Here is a 27,965-nt window from a genome sequence, read left to right on the forward strand (position 1 = left end):
GAAACGCTCGAACAGCTCGCGGAGAAGCGACGGCGGTTCGTCGATTCGAACGGACAAAGTTGGCCGACGCGGCAACAGCGGCGAAATGGGGGAGAAGAAGAAGAGCGTGGAAACACCTTCGAACCGGATGGTCGTTAGATCCGATTCAGTGACGGACCGGTGGTGAAATTTTCGGTGGAAAGTTGCGTTCCCTTTCGGAAGCATCGTCGTTGCCATTTACCGACACTGGTTCGTTCGTACGCGTTGCAATCGTTGCGTGGCTTCGCAGAGATGTTGACGAGGTTGGTCCAACCGAGCGGGGTCGATCGATCGAATCGACTAAACGACGATGGAGGAAAAAGAAGAGCGGCGCGCTCGCGGCTTCGTTCGTAAGTAGAACCTTCCGCCGTGGCACGGACAGAGCGCGAGGCAAGTAGAAGTGGACGGCGGCCGGTGGATTCGCGGCAGAAGCTCGAGGTAGGACCACCCTTCGGCCTCGATGGCTCTTCAACCCCTTCCAGGTGGACGCGTTGGACCTCTCCTCCCGCTCGACTGCTCCGGGAAGCGATCTCGAACGGGCAAGGAGAGAACGAGAGCGGCGGAAAGCGGTCGAAGTGGGAGCGTTCGTATCAATCTCTCCTCTAGCCTCTTCTACCCCTTCTCCCTTCACCCTTCTCTCGGTCGGTTGGCCCTCCTCGGTACCGAAACCCCTCCACTTTGCTGCGCTCCGAGCGCAACCTGACCCTCCCTCCCCGCGCTATAATGAAAGATATTAACTACAATTTTATATCGAATTACCGCTGAAACACATTTCAAATTAGTTGGGCGTAGCCGCGCCACGTAGCGGAGGCGCCGAGGTTGCTGTGTTGCCGATTGGTTGGCTAGTTAGCGCCGCTTTCGAGGATTGGTCGAGCAGAAGGAGCAGAGGGGAATGCTCAGGGCGTGCCAGGACGCCGATATGGCCGCCCAGGAACGTACGGAGGCGCCTGGTCTGCTCAGTGCGAGCAGATCAGTCGAGGCAACCCGATGCACACGCACGCCTCGCCCCAGCCAACGCTGCCGACACCTCATCATCAGACGCAACGCATTCTCTCCTTCGACGATCGCTCCGATTCGAGCGCGATCCAATCGAGATCGATCGCGTCGAGATCACCCGCGAGTTCGATTCCACGCGTGTTTCCTTCGTACGTGGTGCCACGAGATCGACGACCAGAGATCGAGAGAACCTGGCCAAGCGTGAGTCGCGCGAATCCACAAGACCGGGCTCGAGGATGACGTCCGCTAACGGTTACGGGGATCGTTGGTGTTCCATCGGCGAGAAGGCAGACAGTCTGATATTGTGAACCATCGAGTTTGAAGCGATAGCCGGTTGATCGATGTGACGCAGTTGATGGGATAAAAGAGACGTTGAAGTTCGGTGAACGTGAGACGAGGAACAGAGAGAGGTAGTAAACCGGTTCGGTGACTGTCCGTTAATCGCAGTGCGATCCTAGTGATTCTAGCCGGTCGAACGATCGAGTGTCTTATCGATGGTTGGAAGGAATCGCGTCGGCAACACGAGCCAGCTCTATTAAGCGTTCTCCTTAGCAGAACAGGTATAACGAGCGCGATTAACGCGGCGGCGATTGGTCGACGTGACAGCGAGTTCTTGACGGTGCGCCTTGTGTACGTGTACGGGTCGTTTGGGACACGCACTATCGCGGAAAACAGCGACAGATAGAGAGAACGAGAGAAAAGGAGGAAGGAAGAGAGAGAGAGATAAAGTCGGATCTTTTATATAAAAAATAATTAATAATTAAACGGCCGAAGAAAAGAAGAAAAAGGAGAGCGGAAATGGCCGGCGAACTGGCTGTTACGCGCGGCAATTATGTTAAGTGGCCAATTAGCAATTAACCAAGGAGACCAGCGGAGCGGCCCCTTAATTGCGGAGAACAAGAGGACGACGAAGAAGGTGGAGACGGAGGTGGAGCGACCGAGTGAACGGGAGGAAGCGCAAGGTGCATCGTAACCATCTCACGCGCCATTTACTCTCTATTCTCGGTCTGAAATCGACCACGAGATTCGTCGACTCTCCGTCCGAATCTTCCACACCGACCAAAGCTCGACCGCACCGTGACGCCGAGTATCGCGTTCGAGAAGAATTCGCGAAGGAACGGAAGGAAGGATCGTGTAACGTCACCGTAGATTCGAACGATAGCGCTCCGATCAATGGGAGGAATGTTGGTAAAGAACGCAGACAGACACTGGAAGAAGAGAGAACGGCGTACCGAGGGATAAATCGGATACAGTGAAGTGTAGGTGCCCGCGGGGTTTCGGTGAAACGAAGTTCCTAACCCGAGGCGACGCCGTCACCGTCGGCAAGATTCTGTCTCCCAGGTACCGGGCGAGTCCTGGGGTGGCGACAGAGGCACCTGCAGGTGCCCGTAGCCCGAAGGAACCACCTACGTGTACCGTGATGACGGTCCATCATCATCAGAATCACCACGTGGCGGCTCGCAGCGGCGTCGCCGTGGCCAATAACGGTCTGAATCTGAGCAGGATGTCCGGCCTCGAGGCGCACAGGCTGGAGAACATCGTCGAGAGGAACGGAGTGAGCGTGGAACGTCTGTCGAATGGGCTCGACGCCAGGAACAACAATCACAGCAACAACAACGGTCTGGTGGAACGCGGCGACGCATCGACCACGATGCCGCAGAGATCGCGATTTATGATCACCGATATCCTCGGTGGCGCGTCCAGCAAGATGCACCAGGCGGGTCTGCAGACTCAAGAACCGCCCGGCAGTCCGCCCTCCACACCGAGGGACCTCAGTGTCAGGCATCAGTCGAGAACGTCCTTGAACAATAGCAACCTCGACGAGGATAGCGACGCGAGTCATCACGACGGTGCTTCCGTTACTTCTAATGGTAAGCGGTCAATTACGTCCTTATCTCGGTTTCGTCGTCGCGCGTAAAAATTTCCGCGAACCAACCTTGATTAAATCGTTACGCGGAATAGCCTTGGAATCATGTCCAGCGAAATTCGAGAGATTCGCCGCCAGCGGTATACTCGACACGAGCCTCTAATCGTTGTTCGTCCACGTTGGCTAATTGGCCGACCGATGGTAGAAGGAGACGAGAAACGGAAAAGAGAGAGGGAGGAACGGGGAGAGAGGGGGGGTGGGGAGAAAATAAAAGAGGGAGACACAGAGAGGCGAAGGAGGCGCGAAATTAATTTCGCCACTCGGTTTGTTCACCTGACCGCTCGCGTGGACTTTCACGAAGGTGTCAAGGACATTTATGGGGCGGACTGTCCCGACCGGATGTTCCACACGGTGAGAGATCGTGTCGGCCGTCGGTGGTTGTGCGAGCACACGGAACAACGCAACTCGGACCGTGCTTCGAGAATCGAAAGATATTTACCGGGAGATGGAACATCCTCCTACGGCTACGGTCGCCCCTTTCTCCGTCTTCGATCCGCCTCTGTCCCGACGATCGTTTAGGGATTTTAATGGTCCGGGATCGGACTTGGGCGCTCCAACGCTTTAATTACGTTACCCTCGTTTGTTTCCTTTAACTCTCGTATTCGTGAGCCGCCGCCTTCCGCCGTTTAGCACCCTCGGGGCCTCCTAGTGCCAAGTGAATTTACCGTTCTCGTCCGCACTCTGCCGATCCGTTCAGAGAGGCAAGTAGGTAAACGTCTTCTCCGCGAGACGATCGCGAGAGAGGGGACGCGCAAGAAAATCTTTTTACCGGAAAGGGAAACGCTGCGTATACGACGTGTACGTTGCGTGTTAAAGGAACCATTTTCCACGAGATAAATCTCCACGGTTAAATTACAATCAATTCTTAAGAGAAGAAAAAAGAGAGGGAACGGGCAGTCGGTGTCTAACGCTTCCCTCATTCATCATTTCTGACCTGTTACGGACCTATCGCGAGTTTACCTCGGTCCTATCCTTTAATTGACCGATGCTTCACGGCTATTGACCCTTAAGGATGCCGAGGCATCGGCCACTGCGTAATACGTACCTACTGCCGTGATCGATTTGCCTTTCGAAATTTCATAGAACGCCGTGGTTTTTAACGATCCAATGATTTTTCGTTTTCGGTCCCCGTCCGCTAATTAGAGGCCATCGCGGTTTTTTCGAGTTAATGGAATCCCGAATAATCGTTACCCGTTCGAAGCTTACCATTTCGACACTTCCGTCCATTATTCGACGCTCGTTCTCCTTTATAGATACTATGACGTATCTGTTTTTTTATTTCCACCGATTCACCCACCCGTAACTCGAAATTACAGCCGTAATCGCGAGATCGTGTTCTCCTTTGTTTATACAAACATCGAACGCCACTTCCTGCCAGGGAGAATGTTTCGAACCGCGTTAGCGATTAAACGTCGGGTGCACGGTGATATTTCTCTAGTTACGATTATCAGAGAAAAAGAGAAGAAAAACGCTAATTACAGGCATTTGTCAGTTTCCAGCTAGCTTCGGAGCCGCATTGACAGAGGCATTGGGAGAGCACGGCTAATACCAATCATCTCGAGACGATTTCCGTCAATTTACAACCAGCTTTTTACCCTTCTCTCCGCGTTGTACATTCCCGTTTTACGTTTGCCGTCGATCGGCGCTCCACGGTACTTTCCTTCGAGGCTAAGTTCATACGCTTACATCGTAATCGGCTTATTTTGCACAAAAAGTACATTAAGAACAATTACGCGCATGACTACGGCTACGTGATTAGAGACACGGTTCCGAGCACTAATACTGCTTCTGACTGTGAGAACCGAATAGACAGTTTCTCGCAAAAACGGAAACAGCCTTTTATCCTCCTCTAAACAATTACTCTCGCTAGGTAAAATCACGGATCCCTCGTTTCTTCCCTCGACATCGATCTCTCGCCGTCTAACCGTGTTATATACTACGAGAAATTGCAGGAAATCGGCACACCTACGAATTTGTCCGCCGTTCCGCGATTCGTCGACGATCGCTGGATCCTCAACGTGACCGAATCGTCGGTCTCGAAAATCTCGAGAGCAACGTTCGTCGATAGTCGTCGTCGTCGTTGCCGCGGACCTTCGTACCCGCGTGCGATTCGCGATAAAACAACAGCAGAGCAACCTCCGCTGTCTCGTCTACTCTAACGTACCGAGCGATCGTAGATCGCGATTCGCAAAGTTGAAATATTCCTGGGAAAGCGTGTGTCGCGATAGCTGGCCGATATATCGTGGTCGACGTTTTTCTTTCGACCGAATAACGTATGCTCGAGGGCCGTTATCAGTCGCGGTTAACCTCACACGCGGCTAATCGTCGCCCCGGCGTCGACTAAAGAATTAATGAAGGCCAATTAGAAGGAGTAACGCCGTTGTAATTGCCGGTGAACATGCTTTCCGGATGATCGAACCGGTGATTATACACGATCCATCCTCTTGATCTATCAGCGCTTTCGACGCCAACATCCTTTCTTCCCATATCTTTTCTCGCCTGATCAACTTTTTCCACCCCGATCGTTTAACAGGCGCGCCGATCTTGCTACAAAACGTCGATTCGTAATTATTTCGCTTAACCCGTATATCCCTTAACAGGATGTTCGTCCTCTTCGTATAATTTGTTTTACTTTTTCGTTGCCTGTGTAGCTGCACATCAGCTTGAGGACAATACGAGTCGCGTTGTTGTTTTGCCTCGGAGTATCAACATCGTTAGGATATACGTCATCGACTAAAACAATGTCAATTGTTTACACAATGTGTAAAGCAGTATAAATGAACGAACACGATCGTGAGGCGACCAATTTTTCAGTCTCAGTTTCGAACGATTTTAGTGGCGATCAACGCACAGTCTTTGGCGTATCGGTTAGTAGCGATCGTCTCAGCGAACATTCTTTTAACGACCCGTAGCGAGCAATCTACGATTGACTCTGTATTTGTAATTATTTAAAAATATATTTGACGGTTTCAACATCGAGTAATCTCGTCATTAAACTACCACGACCATCCTCAACACTTGGTTGAACGAGGAAAAACGAGTGTACGGAGATACGTTCGCGACGATATCAAAGTAGAATTCCTCTTTAATACTGAAAAAAACCGTCGTTGTCGACGCGATGTGTTATCTCGTACAGCTGTTTTGTGTGCATATCTAATCTCGCGGGAGTAATTGTCGGTACATGCGCCGTTGTCCATCTTGCTCGTTCATTCCAATAAAGAATTAATGAAAGCCAATTAAGAAGAGTAACGCCGATGTAATTGCCGTCGGACACGCTCGCACCGCGTCGGGCTCCACAATTTTCCACGATCAATCGTAGATTTTTATACGCTTCTGCGCCTCTATTATTCTTCCCGATAGAACCTATACGATAAGACGCTGCGAAATCAAAAATCAAACTCGTATTCCCTACAGCTTCTATGTTAGCGTTTCCACTTTCCTCCCTGCCACCTATTACGCGTAATTTTACTATGAAGAGATAGAGATAGATTCGATGGTAAATCATACCGTGTAACTCGATTTCTGTCACGTTTACGCAATTTCATATTTTTATAGAAACAACTGAAAAAATGGAACCTACAATTATAGCAGAGTTCCGCTCGATAGACATCGTAACGATCGTTGTTCCACTTTAGATATTTAAATATTTTTGCACGTTGTGCGCGTTCCGTATATCTTTACATTTTTAATTTCCCATAAATGCATAAGCATCCGCGATCTGCTCGCAAGATATCGAGTACAGCAGTGCGTTCGATGGGATCTTCGGAGAGCGGGCAAACGCGTGAAACGCTTCGCGAAATAGAGACTTTCTCGAGCGCGTGTACAAATCGTTTGTAATCGGCTTACAAAGCCAACATTCGTTTCTGGGACTCATTGTTGTTGGTTTCTGGCGTCGGGCCGGAAGGATCCGGGGGCCAGCCAGTTTCACGCCCTTAAAAGGGAACCGACTTTTCGCGCGCGACTAATCCGAGAACCGGAAATGATTGGCAACCGTTTAGATCTCGGCGCGGATTAGGAATTCTATGAGAGGCGTCGTAGCCGCCGAGACGAAAGACGACTTCGATTTCTTCGTTCCTCTTTACTATTTCTTTCTCTTTTTTTCTTTTTTCTTCCTTTTTTTTTTTTTTGCGCCCCATACGAGAACAGCCTGACAAACGAGAACCGGCTGTCACCTTTCTGACGAGACTATCTGCCCAGGATTAATCCGTGCTCCGAATAATCGAGGCCTGGTACGCGCTTCTTTATAGAAACGTCAAAGGATATCGCCATGAACATCGTAGGAACGGGCTTGAGATTTCTGAAAGAATCAAAAGGGAAAAGGGTAACCGAAGGAGACCTTTCAAAGTTCATTCTCAACGATTCGAATCGAGAAGAATTAATTGCGAGAAAATGGAACGCATAGATTTGGAGATTAGGAAAAGTTTCAGTCTGCGAGTAGAATTTCCTGTAAGTGTCAGACACGCTTTTTGTTCCACGCAACGATTTCTTACTCTCCAGTGAGATTTCCTGCATCGAAGTATGTTGTGTTTGTGCACCGATGGAAAATTAAAAAACGCGTAAAGCGGTGTTTTAACGGATGGAAGGAACGTCTGACTCGATGCCGCTATTTTATTGGTTAGTTCTAGCCAAAGAAATATAAATTCGCGTAAATATCAGCGGGGAAATTCCATCTTGGAAACTAGATCGTTGGATCTAGTTCGTCGATGCGTAAGAAACATGGTCGTGGATTCGATGCTTTTCCAACTATGGTAGCACACGCGCATGACGAATTGTCAGATTTCCTAAACATTCCTTAGCACTGAAACGCCAGCGAGCTACATTGCCGTCGTTGGGATTCGTGCGGTTGGTTTTCAACGTTCTCTTAATGAGATTCGCGATCGCAAATCCTCTTAACTAGCTTGTTCCAACGTTGACAGCGCTGACCTCGCTTTGCGCTACCTTTAAACAGCCAACTTCTACATTGTTTGCTGCACTGGAAATCATACGACTGGAAGTAAAGCGATCGTCCAGACGATGCTACCTGCTAAGTAAATCATCCATAAAAAGTATAAATCGAACGAATCGAGATCGGTGGAAAGAAACGTTGCGAACAGAAGGGTGCAAAGGCACCGCCGTCATGGTGCTTGAACTTTGAAGGACGCGAGCGGGAACGTTGATCGCGAGAGGGGTAAGGTTAAACTGTCGTCGCATCGTAGAAGCATAACGACTTCGAGGAACGTCATTGTACACGAACATCTCGCCAACTTAATCGGGTCAGGGTGTATTGTTTCAAACGGCTGACTTCGCAAGCGCTCGAATAATTAATCATGCTCGCTTAATCTAGGATCGGCCACTTTGTAAACACTGGACGCTTTCCACGTGTTGCGAATTAACCGTACCGATAGTCCAGCCTGATTACATATCTCGCGATATTTCTGTGTATCGTGAAAACTCTATAACGCTATGATCATTTTTCAACCGAAGAGTTTATTTACTATCGGGCGAATCGCTAAACGGTGTGCCTTCCTTTCCTCGACACCTTACAGAAATTTCTAACTACCTCTTCCGGTAATTTTCGGTTCCTCCATTCTCTGACGGGCTTATTATTAACCCAATAACGAGGAACAGCCATTCTCGAACCAAGTGGAGCTCGGCGCCGCAAGAGAAGAAAAAAAAAGAAAAAAGAAACAGAAGAAAAAAGAACGCCCCATTCGTCGACGTCACCGAGGTTAATTGGCACCGGTATCTCGGTTTGCCGAAATTTCCTTCCACGTATTACGCCCAATGCAGTCGCAATTAACACGCGAGTATAGTCACGAACGTAACACACCCACACAACCACCGTCGCCACTGTGTGTACCACTGACTACGTACAGGAAGGTAGGAAGGTGGACACGTGTACACGAACCCCCTAGAGCAACGTTGACGACTGCTAGGAGGCCACTTGGCGAGTCGCTAACACGACTTTTGCGTGACCAGGAGGCCGGCCTTGATATCACAAGGACCGAGTTTCGGCGTGGCAGGAACGAGCAACGAGTGTCTACGTGCTGCCATTTCAGCGACCAACTTTCCATTATTCCACCTGTACTTTGCCTTACGAATTTTTACACGCTAACACCTCCTGGGGACCGTCGCAACCGCGTCCCGCATGCTCCCCTTTTGTTTGTTCGACGTCGACGCTTCGACTCTTCTAGCTCGAGTCCCTGTTACGACTAAACGAACGATCCAAATTTTAAGAAGATCAAGCTCCTACCGGTGTTCGGTCAACACACGCAGAACGTTCGATTTGTCGATACGAGTAAATCGGATTTGAACTCGAAACGAGTCCCAACTACGTACTTTCCCGTCGGCCACTCGCAATTAAGGTAAGCTGCTCGTTGCTCTGTACTTTGTTCCGCTCGCAAGTCTGCGGACCCCGGTGTCCTCGTTTCACCCTCCATCTTGATCCTGCCTTTTCATCGTCCACGGCCTCGTGTATCGGAAACGATGTTTCTCCGGGTGATGGAATTAATTTCCCCCTGGCCTCTTCCGGGGACTGCGTTCGAAAACCTCGTCGATTGAATCGTCGACGTTACATCGACGTTCGAAACGATAATATCGCCGTTCCGTAACGAATAAGAGAAAATATGTGCTGTGCGGTCGACGAAACTGCGTAAAACTTCTCCGGTGTCCTAGCTAATTACCTCGGAACGATCGCATGGTGCAGTAGTCGTATTCCTATTCACCGGTCACGCGGAATGCACCGATGAAATTCGAGAAACGCGTTCGTTATGGACCCCGCGAAACCTTAGGCTCGCATAATTCGATCTGACAGTAACTCCCGATTGCATTTTTCCCTATAATGTTTCCACGCTGCGACAGATCGTTCTGCGAGCCGACACTCGACACCTCGCCGTCCTTATTCCGTCGCTGAGATCCCTTTAAAAACGAGCGCGAGGCTTCGCGTGGACAAAATTGTTCGTCAAACGATAAAAGAAGACGAGAAGCGTTCCTAGATTTATTTTCCACCATGTCGACCGCTGACCATGGCAATTAAGAATTCGACTATGCGCGTTAGGATACTAATTCGACGCCAGCATCGGCGTAATTTGTTTTTCAAATTCTCGCCCTGACAGTTTATCCCCGCCGGGGTGACTGCAAATAGAGTGGGCAGGCAATAAAACGTTAACCCTATAACATTATCTCCGGTGTTCTCTACCCCCAAAGGTGGTGACACGGTAACACAATACACAAGAGGGGTCAAATTCTACCCCCGTCGAGGACCACCACCCTTGTACGCGATACGGGAGAGGGTGCGTACAGGGGAAACTAAGAAAGGGGGTGTGTGACTCGAATCGAGAAAGCTAAATTCCTACGCTAAATTCCCTGAATCTGTCTGCTCCATTTTTATCAAATATCCTCCCCATCACCTGTTAACTGCAAATGACTAAACTTTAACCGAATACTGTTCGGCCAACTAAACGGTTTGTGCACGTACGAACGATTATACGTGTACGAAGAATAAACGACGAGATCGTAACGTGAAAATTCAACGTGCCGGCAGAATTCGGTATAACTTCGAGTTAACCTGGACAGATCGTAAAAGCAGCGATAATAAAAGTTTCGCAAACCGTTGCTCCACGTTGCTTTATGACTGGCGGAGATAGCTGGAAAGAAAGACGAGGAACGAAGCGGAGAAAAGAGGGCGGACGTATGGGGGGCGGCACGGAAGGGTGGAAAGTCCTCCATTGTGCGCCGGTAGCTACGATTTCATTTGCTTATTGCTTTATTTCGTCGCGGGCTGAGCCGCGCGGCTAACTAGTCCGCAGGTGTGCGTTTTTACCCGCAAAGCTGGCGCAATGCCGTTAACATTCGCGGAATGTAGATGTAAACCGCACGTAACAGTGCGCGATAAAAACCGCCACGCGGCGGAGGTTGCGATCGTCGCCTTCGATGAGAAACGCTTGATAACTCGTCTCTTTCGCCCTTTTATTTTAGTAACATCGAGGCATAACGTAGTTCATAGATTTTAATTGCTACGCGATGATACGTCTAGTATTTGTCTTAATTTTTACTTTGCAGTATCGTTGTCTCGGCAATTGATAGTTACATGGCTATTTGTTCGCTTTTGTCTTCGGTCTATCTTTGAGATAAATTCTTTTTTTATAATGTCAAAGCGGAATACAATTTTACAATTTTTAGTTTACTATACAACAGTCTATTTAATACCAAAGTCGTCGAACGATCGACACGCTCCTCCTAAATTTTTGCACGAATTCGAGCATATAATCTATGTAGTGATGTATCTAATGTAGTCTAATCTATCGGACAAATAATCGGCAATTCCAAGACCAAGTCGACGGAAATGTGGAATTGTTGAACGTAACCTACAAAGTCTCACGGTAGATGGATTTAATCGATCGCGGTGGATCGGTGAAAAATACGCGTGGTTGGCCTCTCAGGGCGACGTAATCGGTCGCCCGAGTATGTCCGTTCCGCCGTAATCGTCTGTACATCCTGCAGGTGTCGCGTTTCGTTGTAAACCGGGCGAACAGTACTTCGCATGGACTTAAACGAAGACGATACCTGGTCAGCGACGTGGACGCGACCGTGCTGGCACTAATTACGGCAGCGAATAATTGCTCGATAAACATCCTGTTAATCTCACTTTTATGTTCCATACATTGTACAGCGTCGGCGTGCTGGTGTAGCACGCGAGGGCCTCGATTTCCCTCTCTGTTTTTCGCACACGAAACACGACAATTTTCATTGGCGCATACACGCCGTGTATCCGGTACACCGGCATGTCTTTTTACGCCCGTTGCGACAATTACAAACTTAATTAAAGTAACGCGACTCTACGACGTTCGCGTCATCTTCCTCCTGTCTTTACGGCAAAGAGGGACAGCCCGCTAAGTAACATTTTCGAGAGTCTCGACGCTGCGATCCATTAATTTCGAAGCGAATTTACGCAGTGGGAAATCGACTTAAACAGTGAGAACAATAAAGTTCTCGTGGCAAACATGTCGCTAAATAATCTCGAGAGTTTCGACGCTTAGATTTCAAACTCGTACGACGAAAACAATAAAGTTTATGGAAAACGTGTGTTAGGCGGACAGCGCTAGATGTATGTTGTTTGTTGAAAAGTCGCGAAGAAGACGATGGCCGGTTCTCGAGGAAAAAGTGGATGAAACTCGGAGCATCTTGTAACAGAAAGAGGTGGTGGAAAAGTCAAAAGAATACTGTCACCGGGGAAAGGAAGAAAAATGAGTACTTTGGAACGGTTCCGGAGTCGCTGTACACTCGTGCTTCCATGGTAGAAAAGAGTCTCTTCATTTTTCATCGAATTAAACCGATGGTTGATCAGACGAGGAGAACGAGGAAGATAAAAGGATAAGCAGTAAAGATATCCTTCAACGTCCGGCTTGACGTTGATCGTTTTCATTTCGAGAAGTCGTCGTCGTTTCGATCGCGATCGTACATCGCAGAAAACGTTTTCGCGAATCCCCTTCGAGAGCATCGGCTCCTATTACCGGTCGAGGCAAAGTGAAACATACTTACAAAGCGGAGAACAGGCTCGTAAAGACGAGCCAACACACGGACGAAGCTTGCAAGTACGTGCTGTGGGAGTAAGCGGTGGAAGAAACGTAGTAGCAGAAGCGCTTTTACGCGGAAAGGAGAAGAAGAGAAAGGAGCAGAATACGATGGTGACGAAGGAGACGAAAAGGAACGACCGTGTGTTTCGCGATAGTTCTCCAGTTACTTCAAACTGTGCACACGAGAGGATAGCAGAGGGGCTGAAAAAGTTCCAGCCCAACATCTCGGAAGTGTGCGAAAAAAGAGAACTGCGTTGGTTGAGACCCGGGCTCTAAGTGTATCACATAGTAAATTTAGTTTTCCAACCTCCGTTTTATCGTCTTCCCTCTTTTTCCCTTTCTCTCGAACCTCGCGAGTCGACCTCGAGCTGCAGTCTACGATGAAATTCCTCCACGAGCTTTTCCTCGGGGATCGTCGGCCATGTTTCCCAACATGGCGGACCAGTCCTGGATCCGTTCGAGCGAATCTGGCCGATCAAACGGAGGCTAAGAGCCACGCTTTCGTTCGAGTTAACTCAATCCACTGGCTCTCTACCATCCCACTTTTACCTCCCTCTCTTTCTCTGTCCCTTTCGCGCCTGCACTTCTCTCTTCCTAGTCCTCCCCACCCTACGAGTCTCTCTTTCTTCTTTTCGTTCCTCCACATCCTTTCCCCTACTGCAGCCCTTCGATGCTGTTTCTTCCGCACCACCCACGACCGTTCCAATCGATGAGCTCGCGACAACAGTCCTTTAGATACTTTTAGAGGCCCGCAGAACGTCTCCCGTGGGGTTGCAGCCGGCCGATCGGTCCCCTGACGGGATTCCCCCGAACTTCGCCAACCGATCCTTCGGTTCTGCTTCGTCGGAACGTACGCTCTTCCGACCGTAATCCAGTCTATCGAACTGCGTTTTCGTATCAACCTGTCAAAGCATCCACGAACGACGGACAACGATCGTCTTTCATCGCTCGAAAGCGATCTCCCGGAAGACGCAGGCGATCTTCCGAACGAGCGAAACAATTTTTCTGCAGTTCGTCCAACCCCATTCGTCGTAGATTCGCATTTATCTCGATCGAGTTAATATCGCTCGATACGCGCTTTCCTGCGATCGAGACAGGCAAATTGCGTCTCCCGGACGATGAGAAAAATAAAGGAGCAGCGTTAACGAGATTCGAGGGAGAGACGAATCGAGAGGAGGGGGTGTTGCGTGGTTCGCGTCAGATTTGATCCGGGAAACGAGCGTGTGTGCGTGGAGAAGCGCAACTTGCCGACGTGTATCGAGTGTAATCGGTTTCCTCGGGGAATCCCACCCTCTCCGTGGGTGCCAGCGAACCGGGGGGATAATTTGCGGCGTCTCGACGCGGCTGCGTGGTCCAATCCGCGATACCAGCCAATCGGCTCACGGCTGCGCGGACTCGAACGGAGAACAAAAGGATCTCTGCCGATAGAGAGAGAGGCGGCCGTGATCGCCATGCAGGGACCAGCAAAAACGCCAGCTACGTATATACGGAGCGCACCACGGCATCGATTACTTCCCCTACGGGTTGCAATAAAGCCTCTTCGAACTCCGACCTGACAAACTTCCACGGCCCGGCTCATGGAATCTCCGCGTTTACTCTCTTCCCAGATACGAGTTCATCTCTGATTGCGTGTAATTAGGATTTTATAATGGACGGTAGGCGTTCCTACTAGTTCCTACAGCATTTGCAAGTAACTTAGGATAATGAAACACTTCGTAGACTCTGTTATCGTGAAAGTTAACGCGTCGTGAAAGTTAGACTACAAGAAACTGAATTTTTAATCGTCCGGATGGAATAATCTTCGATTTAGAAAATAACAAAAGAATCTTCCTGTTCGATTAACATACAGGCTGGTATATAATAACTACGTGCGATCGATTCTATCAAAACAAACATAAAAATTGATATCCGAAAATGTCGATCGAGCGTGTGTCGCGTACTTGTACGAGATATTGGAATATTGATTTTGTTCGCTGCTTTTTTCCATTATAACCGTAAGCGAATATTTCAATTGAGATACAATTTTAACCGTTGATATGGAAACCATGTATTTATATGTATTAATATAAAAAAAACGAGTAATAAACAACATTAAACATATGGAAACAGCGAAGTTGTCATTTGCTTCCTCCTTCCTTGTCCTAACTGACAGAAAGCTGACACGATCGGAGCGCAAGAAAACGAGAATACAGAAGATAATGTCGTTCGAGTAGCAAGAAAGGATATAGACCTTTCACTCGATAAATAGAAAGCATCTAGTTTTTAACGTGGCTAATCAATTAAGTAACGAACCGCTTGATTCGCAGCGAGACTTAATCGAACGTTGTCGGGGTTTCAGGTGGCAAGGAGGACGATCCAAAGAGTTCCTCGTCCAGCACGCTCAGCTCGGCGCAGAGCAAGAAACAGCGAAAGGCGCGCACGGCTTTCACGGATCATCAGCTTCAAACTCTGGAGAAGAGTTTCGAGCGACAAAAGTATCTGAGCGTGCAAGACAGGATGGAACTGGCGGCAAAGTTGCAGTTGACCGACACCCAAGTGAAGACGTGGTACCAGAACAGAAGGTAGGATTACCACTCGCAAAAATGTATCGTTCGTTTGACAGATTACAGCTGTCTAGGATGACAATGACGGTGGATAATCTTCGGAAGCGGTAAACAACCCCCTGTGACCTGATAACGCTGTACGAGGATATAATGGAAAATAGTATTCTTCTTCCTTGAGAACCGTGCGATACGAAACAAGCGTCCGCCGAGTCTAAATTGGTTAATGATAAACTGCCTCGCGTAATAATATACTGCACGAAACAATTAGAGAATCATTGCTGTGAAAGGTTTTTATCGCATCGAGCGAAGAAATCTTGATCGATTGACGCGTTATGCCTACCTATAATATCGTAACTACTGGATTGTGGATATTTATGCAAATTTATAAAGCAGCAGAAGCTAGACGGCGATTTATTTCTTTCACTAGATGATATGACGAATATTCTACTTTGAACGTTTCGAGGTTTCGTATCATTCGCGCGGTAATACGCATCTCTAAGTTCCCCGTAAATACAAATTCGCGATAACAAGCATCGTTGACTTTGAGAGGATCGTCGAAGAAACGTACAGCGACGCGAAGGATAGATAGAAAAATCGACATGACGCGAAGAACGATACGCTGACTGTTTGGAGCAGCGTACTTGGATAACGTCGGACGAGAGCGAGCTTCGTCGAGTTATAAAGAGAAGGCAAGCCGATAGAGGAGGATGTTGTGGTTCCGACGTTTTAATAAACTACCAAGATCCTATTGCCATGTAACAAAGAAACGCGCGAATCACGACCGTGTTCGATACGCGATGAACGAAGAAACCGGACAGACAATGGAGAATTTACTTTATAAAACGTTTAAAGGAGCAAGGTAAGAAGCGGGCGAAGAAGGCGATCGATCGTGGGGTGGTTCGACACTTTCGTTACTCTGTGCATGTCAATCGGAGGATGCTCCTCATCAAGGCATCTCGGAATGAGTAGCATAGCGGCGAGGCCTTTCGTGACAACCCGTATCGAATCCGTAAATGGAAATCGCGGCGGCCAACAAAGGCGCTGTTTACGTGGTTAAACGCAAGGATCACCGGCCGTACGGACGTTTCTGCTCCAATATTTCGAAAGTCATGTAGCTCTTCTGGCGAGCTTCGCGAACGTCGATAATCGTAGCAGCGTGAACGACCCTTTAAAAAACAGCGACTCTTGGGAACCGTGACTTTTTACCGCGAAACAGTGATACATTTCGGCCACTTGACAAAAATGAAATTCACCACCTAAGTCGTTGCTATCGGATCTCACGAATCAACCAAAATACCGTTTCGCTAATTCAACTTTGAAACATTGAAGACTTTAAGTTTCAAATGAAAATTTGGAAATTTTAGACGCTCGAGGATTTGGTAATTTTCGAACCTTAAAAAGACAAAATATTAGTTGAAAGGGTCGAACGTTTGGAAATTTAAAAAAATTCCATTACTCGAGGATCTAATATTAAACGGAGGAGGAAGAAGAAGAATCGGAACAACGAGGGTATAGGCCAATGCATGTAATCGAAGGCTGGATTTTCGAATCCTCGGCGGCATCCTTTGTATTCGAAGAGCGTTTCTACCGAGTCATTCAGTGGCGCCTGCAATTTCGTCCTGTCGATACTTCGCGGTCCTATCTTTCCTCGATCACCACGCTCGTTAGTCACGAGAATCCGGTATTTAAGATGGAGCGAGGAAAATTAAATTCGTAGGCTTCGTATTGTCTTTCGCAGCAATCTGTCCATGCCGCGATCGCTTTTCAACCGGCCGAAAACGGGCCTCGAAAATAATTTTCATCCGACAAACTGTTTGGCTGAAACTTCTTTGGACCAGTAAATAACGCTTGCAGAGTCTAAGGGCGTTGTCGACGGTGGAAGAAGAATTTCTAATCAAAGCGAATTCAATTAAACTCGACGGTGCTTGCATTTTAAAACGAAGCCATTGAAACGAACGTGCTTCGAGGATCCGCTCTTTCTGTCCTCCAGTTGTTCCAGCGCGTTCAAAGACCTCCGAATTTATAGAAAATGTGAATTTCAAAGCGTCCGTGGTTTAATGCACAAAGGAATATTCAAAGAGCCGCGAGAACGTGAAAGCTCGAGCCCAGGGTGTCACGCGACGAAGAAATCAGTTGCCTGAGCGTTTAAGGGTTGAAAGTTGCCCGAATCATCGCCTCGTCGGAATACACGTCGTTCCGTTTATCAGGAACAAAATTTCTTTCCAATGACTTTCTGTCCTCGAAATGGCTTCACGCCAATTTCCACCCCGTCGTTAGTTGCCGGTGGCTCGGTGCCCCCCGAGGGTGATTAGCTTCGAAACACCCACAACTCGTGACTACGCGACTTCTGTGGCCGTTTAGTTTGGACAAGCGGGGCCGATCGAGCTCAAAGAAAGCGAATCGTTAATGAGAATCTCCGAGGCTCGTGATGGTTCGCGTATAGCGGCGAACAAAAAGCGAAGAACGCGGGACAAGGGGGGCAAATCTTAGACTCTAAACCGTGCCATTAGACTGTCAATTACGAGGCGACCGAACGCCGTAATCACAGACGTGCACGCTGTCAGCTATTGCATCGACCTGTATTTCGGTGGCCATTCAGTCTCTCGGATGTAATTGCGGCCAGCCTGAAATCGTTTCCCATCTTGTGAGCAAACTGGCCGCGTATTACGCGCCCTATCCGGCAACCTGACAATTTGTTAAGAATCGTTGCCACTTGACGAGAGAAGCCGTGAGAAGACACAACGATCTACGACGTTCAACCTTCTTAAGTGTAACTTTCGTTTAATTATATACATGTACATACATGTAGGGCACAGAAATATATTCACGAATGATCGAAAAGGATTAATTAACGGAGGAGAAGAAGGACGATGATGATACGCGTGCCATGATTATCGCCGGTATGGATGAAAGAACGAAAGGCTGGTAAGAGGGCGCAAAAAGCCGGGAAAATTAGTGACGCTTCTGTCAGCCGGCTTCTTAAGTGCCCGCTTAAACTTTTGTTGGTCGGTGTACGCGGCCGCAGTGACTCGGCGCCTTTTCGCGGAGGCGCCGACCACACCTCGGGCGCCACCTAGACGCATTTCGGATCCCTTTTTCTCGGCTAAACTATCACCTTCGAAAGGTGGCAAACGATTTTTCAACGCGATTACTACCTTCAGCCGTCTCTCCGTATACGCGTATCTGCGTTTTCAGTTCATTTCTACTGGAAAACGAGCGGTGATCGACGATTAATTAACCGTTTGGAAGCTGACGCGAGCCACCGCGACTGTGCAGCAATTGGCAGATCGTTCGTAACGAGATCGAGCAGGAACAAGAAGAAGAAAAAGAAGCGAGGCAAAACGGAACGGGTCGTTGCCGGTAATGAATGTTCGACTCGACCGGTATTTACCCCGTTCTTGAATCTACGGTGGCAGGATCGCCGTCTAAAACCGTCGTCGAGTTGCGGTGATTTTCTCGCGGTGGACGTATTTTCCGCGAAATCGATCGTGGCCCGGCAGCTTCGGTTAAATTGCCTCGTCGAGTCCCGATAAGCGATACGCTCGCCACTTTTTCTTCGCTGCATGCCGGCCATACGCAACGGCGAAGTTGGTTATTTAGAAGTCATTAGGACTCGTTACGTTACTCACCGCGCACAGTCCCTACTTATCGGCTAATTACGTACACAGCCGTACACGGGTCGGTGCATCGGTGGATCCATAAGTGGCGCGCACACACGCCGTACGGCCGATCGTTGGCGCGCTTTCGGTCTTTAGCGTCCCCTCGGCACACTTACCTCCGCGTTCAGAAACTGCATTCTAATGAAACGCCACAAGACCCGCTCGCTCGCTCGCTCGTTTATGTAATTCGCGACGCGCATCGAGATTTATGTATTCGGACACGTAGATTTATGTATCCGCGGCGGATTTATGCGCTCGTGGTTGGATTTATCGCTACAAAGCCACTACGGAAGCCCTGCTACTTTAATTAGTTCGAATCGCGGCCTTAACCCTCCTCGATGACGTTTACCCTTCTTAGTGGAAAATTCTATTCGCATCGACGCAACGTTGCGATCGTCTATCCGGATTAGTCGTAATCTAATCGTTTCCAAATCGATGGACATGGAACGCTTTGACGTTCTTGTTACGTGGAAATGAGAACACGAGAGGTAGGAAATATTCCATGAACGTGTAGGTTCGATCGTCGAGGAGAAGTTGCACGATGACGCGCAGGTAAAAGAGGGTGCACGGGTAACGATTTCGAAAAACTGTAAGCCGAGCTGGAAAGCAGCACCGAGCCACCGCGTAATACTCTAGAATTACGAGTCACGTCCCGAGGGTAGTATTCCCTCGCACGCACACGAATCTGCCGCGCTGCCGAATCCGCCAAAGCTGAGACTTTGCCTCTACGCTAGATAGTACGATAGTGGTACGCGCAGAACGTCATCTCAGACAATGAAGTTACACCGATACGACTAAAGTTTCAACCACATTTACGATAAAAAGCGGATATCTTCGAATTTATCGTTTTTTTCCAAAGATAGGAAAGATTTCTCATTTCAAATTTTTCTCGCTCAGAATAGTTGCTGGTTAAAGTATTCGTGCATTGACAGAAATCTGTCGCGAACGCGTTACGCGTGTTACGAGAAACACGACGTTAACGGAGATCCAAGGGAATCTGCGAATGTAAGTTTTCGAGTTATTATGAATGTAATTACGGCGGTCGTGGCTCATTACGGTGGTAATGAAATTTATAAACGGTTTATCAACGTCGCTTTTCTCAGCCGCTGTATCGTACCGTTTGGAAAGCGTGCTTTGGAGAGAGAAGAACGACGAAGAAGAATCTTAAGTGGCAAAGAATTCTGTTGCGTTAAGAGAGACGAAACTATCGCGCGTTAAATGAAAATACGAGCAAGTGAAAACGTCACGAGCGAGCAGGATCATTCCGAGAGGGAGACAAGAGTCCTTCACACGGTTTTGCGCTCGTTATATGCCATCAACGCTAAACACCATCAACCATGAACACGCTATAATATTTTACTACATGGCTATCTAGAAGTAATACCTCATACACACATTGGATAAGAAGCAAGAGTGATACGCGTATAACGGGCCGCGCAATAGAGATGCCGGTGCGATAATAAGATACCGATAAGTCAAGAGGAAATTAAAAATTGCCCTCCGACACGCTACGCGTTTACGTCTATCCAAGAGTTCGATTCTACGCTTTAAGACTAATTACGTGTTTATTCTCTTACCTTTTGGTCGGACAAGGAGGCCATTATCGACCATCTTCCATCTTCCAGCGAAACATTGAACGTTTGACGCTAAATTTAGATGTAAAACTAAAACAGTGAGTCACGTACTTGAGAACATTACGCTAACGAAGTATAGTATACAATGGTCGTTAAAACGAAAGGAAACAGAACGGTGTAGAATTTTACGACGTACAAAACTAATAACGCGGCGATGTTAGTGCCACGCTGGTTAAGTTACGACTAAACGACTCGACCAAGGACACGAAACGAATCGAAATTTGTTTTTCCTTTGTCCTCCGGTTATTAAACGAGACGATAACGAATATCGTTCGAACGTCTATGTATCACGCGTATATGAATATTCCGTTGCATCTGTATACACCGTAAACACTACGTTTAATATTTTTGCCTTGTAGCCGGCGTCGTCTCGTTCCGATCGTACCGTTACACAGTCCGTGTTTCGAATTAACGAACCAATTATTCAGCGTGCCGCGAACAAGGGTACACGGAAAAGGACACGACCAACGAAGAGAAAGTTCTCGTAAATATAGCAATTACCTAAAGCGTCGGATCGAGGCGCTGCTAAACACGAACAGGCTCACCCGAGGCGATCTGTTAATTAGAGACGCGCGCAAAACATTTCCATTGAAACGGTAAATTAGGTGCAAATTTAACCGCGGGACCGGCTGAAAGAAACACGAGGAGAAATGCAACGAAGAAACAGCAGTTTTTTTTTTCTCTCTTCTCTCCTCTTTTCTCGAAGCCACGGCGCCGTAACAGCATGGCGACATCGCTAACGCGTCGTGATACATCGCAATCGTGAGAATCCGGCTTCGTTGTTTCTTGAGGCTTCTCGACACCAGCCGGAAGAACACACGAGCTTCCCACGCCTCTGGCAAACCGCTTTATAACGGATCGTCTTGATTTCTCGGCTAGTCAAATGCACTGGTTTCGAGGCGATCTTTTGCCGAGGCAACCAGCCATCCACGGTCGGCGTGATTGAAGAAAAATTCGTGTCACGAAACCACCGAGCACCGACACGATTTCAAGTACGGAATGGGCGGTGGCCGAGGAATTTCGCGAAATAGCTAGAAAAACGAGGCTAACCGGCCGGTACCCGATAACCGAGGGGAGTGCACGGTGTAACGATATATTTGCATGCGCGTTTGTCCGCCTATATGGTGCCTGTAACGTTCCAGCTAAGTTTTCCATCTAAAAATACTAAATAGCACGGCAATCTTGCCTGAGAAAGCGTGTCTCGTACGATTCTATCGTTATTTTCTCGGCTCGTTACAAGCTACCCTTTAGGCGGTCATTTTCTCTCTCTCTCTCTCTCTCTCTCTTTTTTCTAAACTTCGTACGCTTCTAAAGGGTGAACACGACTCGATAATACTGGCGATCGAGCGTTGCAGAACGTAAACGCGTTCCGTAATGGCAAATGCTAATTCGACTTCTTCTCCTTTTATCCCTTTGTATCGCGAATGAAAATTGATACGTATATTACACCCGTCTATCCGGTGGAACATGTGTTCCATAGTCAGTCGAGCAAATAATAATTTGAAAATATGTCGCCCTATTCTTTGCCTCCGTTCTCTGTCTGTCGCCATTATTATCGCAAACCGAGCCGACAGCTTGGTTGCATTAGTGTCGCGAGGACTCGTAACCACAAAACCACCGACCAGTCCCAAACACCATTATAAATGCATTAACTCTCTCCCTTGGCTTTATCCTCCCCCCTACTCCCCTCCCCCACACACCTTTTAAACGCGCGTCGTTCGCGTAATTCTTTATCGTCGTATTGTTACAAGTGACGCGTTATCGAAGACAAGATACGAAGAAATTTCCCGATTGAATTTCTAAAAGAGTCCGGAAAGATGCAACGATCGGAGAAACGTTTGCCAGAGTCACCGTAGGAACCCTGATGGTTGGGGTTTCCTTCGTCTCCGAAAAGTCGACGATCATTAAGCCCGATGGAAGCGATCGTTACACTTTTCTTAACACTTCCCTCGGACCTCTCTCTCTCTCTCTCTCTCCCCAGTTTACCCTTCGTTTTATTCGAGGCAAGACGAAGGCAGCTCGCGGGAACCTTTCGAGAACGATAAATCAATGACTCTTGCTCTTTCCGCAGCTACTTCCGACCCTTGCCCTGTCTCGCTCGCTCTCGCGGTTATTCAACCGCCGCTACAAAGAGCAGGCACAGCAATTAAGGGTGTTTTAGAGTGGCTGCACTCGAAAATGACCGGCCACCCCTAGCGGCGGTATTAAAAAACATTACTCATCATATAATCGCACGAGTGGTTTTCATTGCAACTTGTCGTCTCCGTTCTTCACCCCGTAACTCACCCTCTTCTCTCGCTTTACACGGCGGCCTTCTCTGTTTCTCTCCTCCTCTCTGCCTGTTTCGTTCTCTCGTGCCTGTGCATCGGCCGGTCTCCTTTTCGCCAGCATGCCAGCGGAAAAATGAGAAATGATCGTGGCTCGATTCGGGCAGGGCCCTGTTTAAAATTCATGAACGATTTTACTGCTACCTCCCCTATCGTCGAGCGTCACAAAAGGCCGAAAGCTAGGGGGCATATCGAGAGAGAGAGTGGCCCACATTTTCGAGCGATGCACACAACGCGTGCAGAGTAAGAGAGACGAGTCGTGAACGGGAGGGGCGGCGAAGAGGGAGGCATGCACCCCACGAAATATATTAATTGTCGAATTTTCCGTGCGAGCTGCATATCCGTTAGAGCCGCTTTGTCCCTTGCCAGCCACGGATCTCCTGATTATTAATTACCCTGACAACGAACTTCGTCCCCCTGCTCGCCCCCTCTCGCCCGGCCTCCCGTGAAATTCGCGGCCTCGTTTCGAAGGCACAACGTTTTTCCTCTGCTATTTTTTTTCATTTTTTTAATTTTTATCCCGTGCCGCCGGTTTTTATGGAAAAACGTAACGAATGTCCCCGTCGACCGTTGGGGGGCTCGTTAATTATCGTCCCGAATTCCGCAGCGAGCGGATCGTCGGCTTTTAATTGAGAGGGTAGCGGAGCGCCGAGCTGATTTATCGTCGTAGATAATCGTGACGTTTGACGGCGCTCGTCGAGCCGGTCGAGATTGCCCGAAATTCTATTCCCGATTTCGCGATTCGAAGCTGCCAAGTTTTCTAATTATCTCGCGGTAATTACCTCGAACGGGTCGATCGATCCTCGATTACTGGAGCATGAATCCATATTTAAACGGGAATCGATTACGCGTATAACTGCCGTTAATTATTATAACCAGCATGCACGGCCAAATTATTTTTGCATCGACGAAAAATTGTTTTATCAACCGTTCGCGTGCACCAAATTATACGCATAGATACTCGTCTGTACTTTGCTCGTGCTCCGCTAATTTTTCCAACGATATCGACTAACAACGTTGATCTTCGTTTTTGCCTACGACGAGCTGCTACGTCTCGGGGACATTTTACCATCGTGTACGCCACCGCGCGTGCATAGTCCACCAGACAATGAGACGTAACATTATGTTTACAGTAATAACAAACGAGTAATACGCTGCAACTCGAGCGAGAGAGCTAAATCACCACGTGTCGGTTCAGACGCGAGACTATAATTTTCCACTCCGCTCTTTGATAATTACGCGCGATGCAACGAGTTGCGTAATTGGTTCAATCGGTGCACCGCTATCATCGTCGCAAGCCTCACGGACGCGTTTCGCCCTTTTCGTTTATCCCGCATTTCCATAATAACGCTGCTGAAAAGCGTATAGCACGAAATCGCGCCCCTCCTTTTCTTTCCTTTTTCTTTTTTTTTTCTTTTTTTTTTTTTCTTCCAAGTTCATAGTCGGAAACATTTCCCTATCTTTAACCGGGATCGAACGAATGCTACCCTTTTATTTTACAAATGATCGCAAATTTCCTCGAGTCATCGTGCTGGTCCCGCGACTCACGACTGCGTACACACGTATCGCGGGATCGTTCATTGTTTTTTTCACCCCACGCGATAGTTCACTCTCTAACCTCTCCGTGCACTTTGCCTTTATCGGGGCGCGCGCGTTGTCCATCGGCTGGTGACCCGTGGAAAAGACACACCGACACATCTCCGAGCACGTCCAAAGGCGCTTTAACGTGCGCAACCACGGCGTAGGAAGTTGCGCGCGTGGCATGATACGCGATGATTAGGCGGTGAAACTCCACGGGCTATTTGTTAGTATAATAAGCTCGCCAACAGTGTGGCCAACGTAACCACTCGACGGCACGCCATCCCGTTTTAGCGTAATTGTCCCAGATCGAGATTTACATACGCGGACAGAGATTGGGAGGCGATCGAATCAACCGGGGAACAGTCGGGGGTGAATTCGAAGAAATCGTAAAAAACCACGAAGAATTTTTCCCCTGTAAATGCGTTTGAATATCGTCGAGGCGTTACTTCTCAAGCGGTAGCTACGAACGATCAACGACAAAATTCCTGACCATAAATTCGCGACCGTAAATTGCAAGAGGCACGCCGATAAAATACGAACGTCGTATAGAGCGGCGAGGAATCGTACGATCGAAATTAAGTTCCTCCCTGTATTCTCTTTGCAGAACGAAGTGGAAGAGGCAGACGATCGTGGGCTTCGAAATAATGGCGGAGAACAATTTCGCGGTGGCGGCTTTCCAGCAGCTGTACGGAAGCGGAGCGGCAGCGGTTCCTGCGCATCCTGCGGCAGGACGATACTGGCCGTATCCTAGCGCACACGCGTTACCGACCAACGGTCTCTTCTACCAGCAAGCGTCAGCGGCGGTCACCCTGCAGAAACCCCTTCCCTACAGGCTGTATCCTCCGACGATGATCCTGGCAGGGCCTAGCAATCCCCTTGGATCTCTGACAGCCAGCTCCAGCCTGTCGAATCTTAGCAACTATTACAGAGACAGTCCAGAGATGCCGGATGGAAGAGACAGAGAGAACATGGAGAGATCGTCCAGGCAGAGGGACAGAAGCAAAAGTCCCGTGCTCAGCGACAGATCGCCATTGATGAAAGAGGAAAGACTGTACGCGCCAACGATGGTGCAAGCCGGTTCGAGCAACAACCTCGGAACTCTCACGGCGAGTTCCAGCCTCTCGAACCTCAGCAACTATTACAGAGACAGTCCGGAAGCGGTGGACGGACGAGAAAGGGAGAACATGAACAGAGCATCGAGACAGAGGGACAGGAGCAAGAGTCCCGCGTTGAGGGAAAGGTCTCCTATATGCAAAGACGATAGACTCTATCCACCTACGATGCTTCCGGCAGGGCCTAGTAATACCATTGGATCATTGACGGCGAATTCGGGCCTGTCGAGTTTGGGCAGCTACTACAGAGATAGTCCCGACATGATCGAGGGAAGGGAGAGGGAACACTTGAGAGCGACCAGACAGAGGGATAGGAGCAGCAGTCGTTCGCCGAAAAGGGAAGACAGTCCTCAGAGTATAAGAGCGGACAGCGACGATGAAAGTATACACGATATCTAGGGTATAGATGCCGAAGGAAAGTTCGACGACCTAAGAGAACCATTAGGAAGCAGCTACGTCGAGATCGAGGAGGATCGATCAGGCTCTTTCCAAGAGGAGGACGATTAATCCTCTGGAAAGGTTGGCGCGTTCGACGGAGAGATTCAACTTCCACGAACTTGCGATATTTAACGCGGATACGAGCTTTATCGGCAACGCGTTCCAGTCTTTCGCGTCAGACCAGCCGAACGCGAGGTAGAACGTCTATCGAGAAGCAACGCGGAGAGAAGCGATCGAGTTAATAGACCAACACACGTTGGTTTGTAGCAGTTACTCGAATCCTTACTACGTTACGTAAGCAGGAACGCGCATATAAAAAATTTTCTCGTCGGTTCGGTGGCCGATGGAACTGGCAATGGATTTCGTGAGGTGGAACACGGGAAGTGACATGGCACGGGACGTCCGGGATTTCCTAGATAATGAGAATGAGCGGAGGAAGCGTTATGTGGTTAACCAAAGTTTCGCGATTGGAACATTTAGCGAACCAACGGTACGCTGAAACACAGTATTCATACTCGATGTAATAATCGTTATACCGGTAGATCGGAAGAGAGCGAATCGACTAATCGACGACGTCTCGACAGATTTATCGTAGCGCTCACACGGTTCGTCGATCGTGTGTGCCTGTCTGTATATCCATGAGTGTATGTGTATGTGTGTGTGTGTGTGTGTGTGTGCATGTACGAACGCGCGTGTGGACGTAAACGCCAAAAGGAAACGGTTGTTAATTGGTAGAAACGTCGTTGAACGACGCGAGGCGGCTACTTTTCGCGGTGTAAATAAAAACTGTTCACCTGTCTGGGAAAGGGGAAGGATAAAGAATAGGTTAGAGAGCCGGCTAGACCTACCATCGAGAACGACTGGAGTCGCGCCAGGAAACGAGCCAATCGCGCACGAACGCGAATCTACAATTAATATGACATTAGGGGGACCTGCCTGCGGGGGAAGAAATCCGAAATGACACGAAATTACACGCGGTCGCTGAACAAAGAAAAAAAAAGAAAAAAAAAGAAAAAGGAACGGTCGGAAAAGAAGAAGACGCCGGAGAATTTCGGTATATACATAGCGTTGAGGGACCGCTAGGCTGTTCGAACAATCAAATAGCGTTCATCGCCACGCGACATTTTTGCTCACCGTTGGTTCGCTTGCGAAGCGCCAACAGAAAATTGGCTGATTGATATCGGCGCGGCTCCTCGATTCTACCACGCGACGAGCTCGCGGCGCAGGGAATAAATTCCCGTTGTAAATACGATTAGAACTCGATCCGCGCGATTCGCCGCGACGCATCGTCGATATAATTTCACGGACAACTGTTGTAAATAGCTACGTTCGAGGATGAAGTCGTATGTAAGTGGAATAGTAGGCCGGTTGGATGCGTCGAAATCGCAGATACTTGTAAGGCGTAAGTCGAAGCCAACCGTGATAACAAGGTATTCCGAAGTATTTTTCAGATTTCAGTATACGTAGAAGAACGCGCGGCACGTGTTTGAACCGTCGGAACGTGTTGTATCGTTTAGAATCGTTCGATCGTCGCCGTGGAGTGTTCAGGGTTACGCGATACGTGGAAAGATGTTTCAGACGGGTGGTTGAATAGGGGGGGGAAAAGATCAAGTTCGACGGTGCAGACACGGTTGTTGCGTGTTCAGCGATGAAATACCAGTATTACGAATGCATAAAATTAGGCTGTACGATGGCGAGAACAGGTGTTGTACGAAGTGAAAAGAACACTTGAAAGGAACGTCGACGTTTGTTGTAAATCCGACGAGACGCGATCGGAGAGTCTCACGGTATCGTGCGACTTAACGTTAAGTAATGCAGCAAGAAGTACATAGTATAAATCATGCTTTGTAAAATAATGTCTGTATAGCGAGAATTATTATATGGAAAATATATTATACTAAATTTAACGCTCAGCCTCTCTTACTTCTCTCTCATCTTTCCATTAAACGGAATATCCTATCCTTTCGCTGGTAATAAGTTCGTTAGTATTCATAAGGTTATAGATGTTATCGAGGCGAGCAATGTAGCAAGAAACATTTTGATTGCCTGTCCGCGCGACCAACCACTCGTAACTCGCAGATTTAGCGAATTTCATTATTTCCAACATTATCTTGCACGGCGGCTGGTATAGAATTTAATTGAATTCTCGAATTAGCACTTTCTTCTTAGTTCGCGA

At 48.3% G+C, this 27,965-nt stretch overlaps 2 protein-coding genes across 2 annotated transcripts in view; one reads left to right on the top strand and one right to left on the bottom strand.

The window, feature by feature from the left end:
• LOC122565854 (phosrestin-2-like) overlaps nucleotides 1-24,806 on the bottom strand; it is a 145,081-nt gene extending 120,275 nt beyond the window's left edge. The window contains exon 1 of the mRNA XM_043722290.1: nucleotides 20,275-24,806. Coding sequence (XP_043578225.1) covers nucleotides 20,275-20,298 — 24 coding nt within the window. The 5' untranslated portion in view covers nucleotides 20,299-24,806. The remainder of the gene's footprint in view (nucleotides 1-20,274) is intronic.
• On the top strand, nucleotides 940-27,696 carry LOC122565856 (homeobox protein B-H2-like). Its single transcript, XM_043722295.1, has 3 exons — nucleotides 940-2,885; nucleotides 14,834-15,056; nucleotides 24,844-27,696. Exons 1-3 carry the CDS (start codon nucleotides 2,435-2,437, stop codon nucleotides 25,748-25,750), a joined length of 1,581 nt encoding a protein of 526 aa, XP_043578230.1. The 5' UTR covers nucleotides 940-2,434; the 3' UTR covers nucleotides 25,751-27,696.
• The last annotated feature ends 269 nt before the right edge of the window (nucleotides 27,697-27,965 follow it).

The sequence above is a fragment of the Bombus pyrosoma genome, linkage group LG3 (assembly GCF_014825855.1).
Source record: "Bombus pyrosoma isolate SC7728 linkage group LG3, ASM1482585v1, whole genome shotgun sequence".
Taxonomy (NCBI): Eukaryota; Metazoa; Arthropoda; class Insecta; order Hymenoptera; family Apidae; genus Bombus; species Bombus pyrosoma.

Excerpts from the sequence above, each read along its gene's own strand:
- LOC122565856 (XM_043722295.1), top strand. The coding sequence starts at position 2,435 with ATGACGGTCCATCATCATCAGAATCACCACGTGGCGGCTCGCAGCGGC. Across the intron at positions 2,886-14,833 it reads TGCTTCCGTTACTTCTAATG|GTGGCAAGGAGGACGATCCA; the intron begins GTAAGCGGTCAA and ends TCGGGGTTTCAG. Across the intron at positions 15,057-24,843 it reads ACGTGGTACCAGAACAGAAG|AACGAAGTGGAAGAGGCAGA; the intron begins GTAGGATTACCA and ends TTCTCTTTGCAG.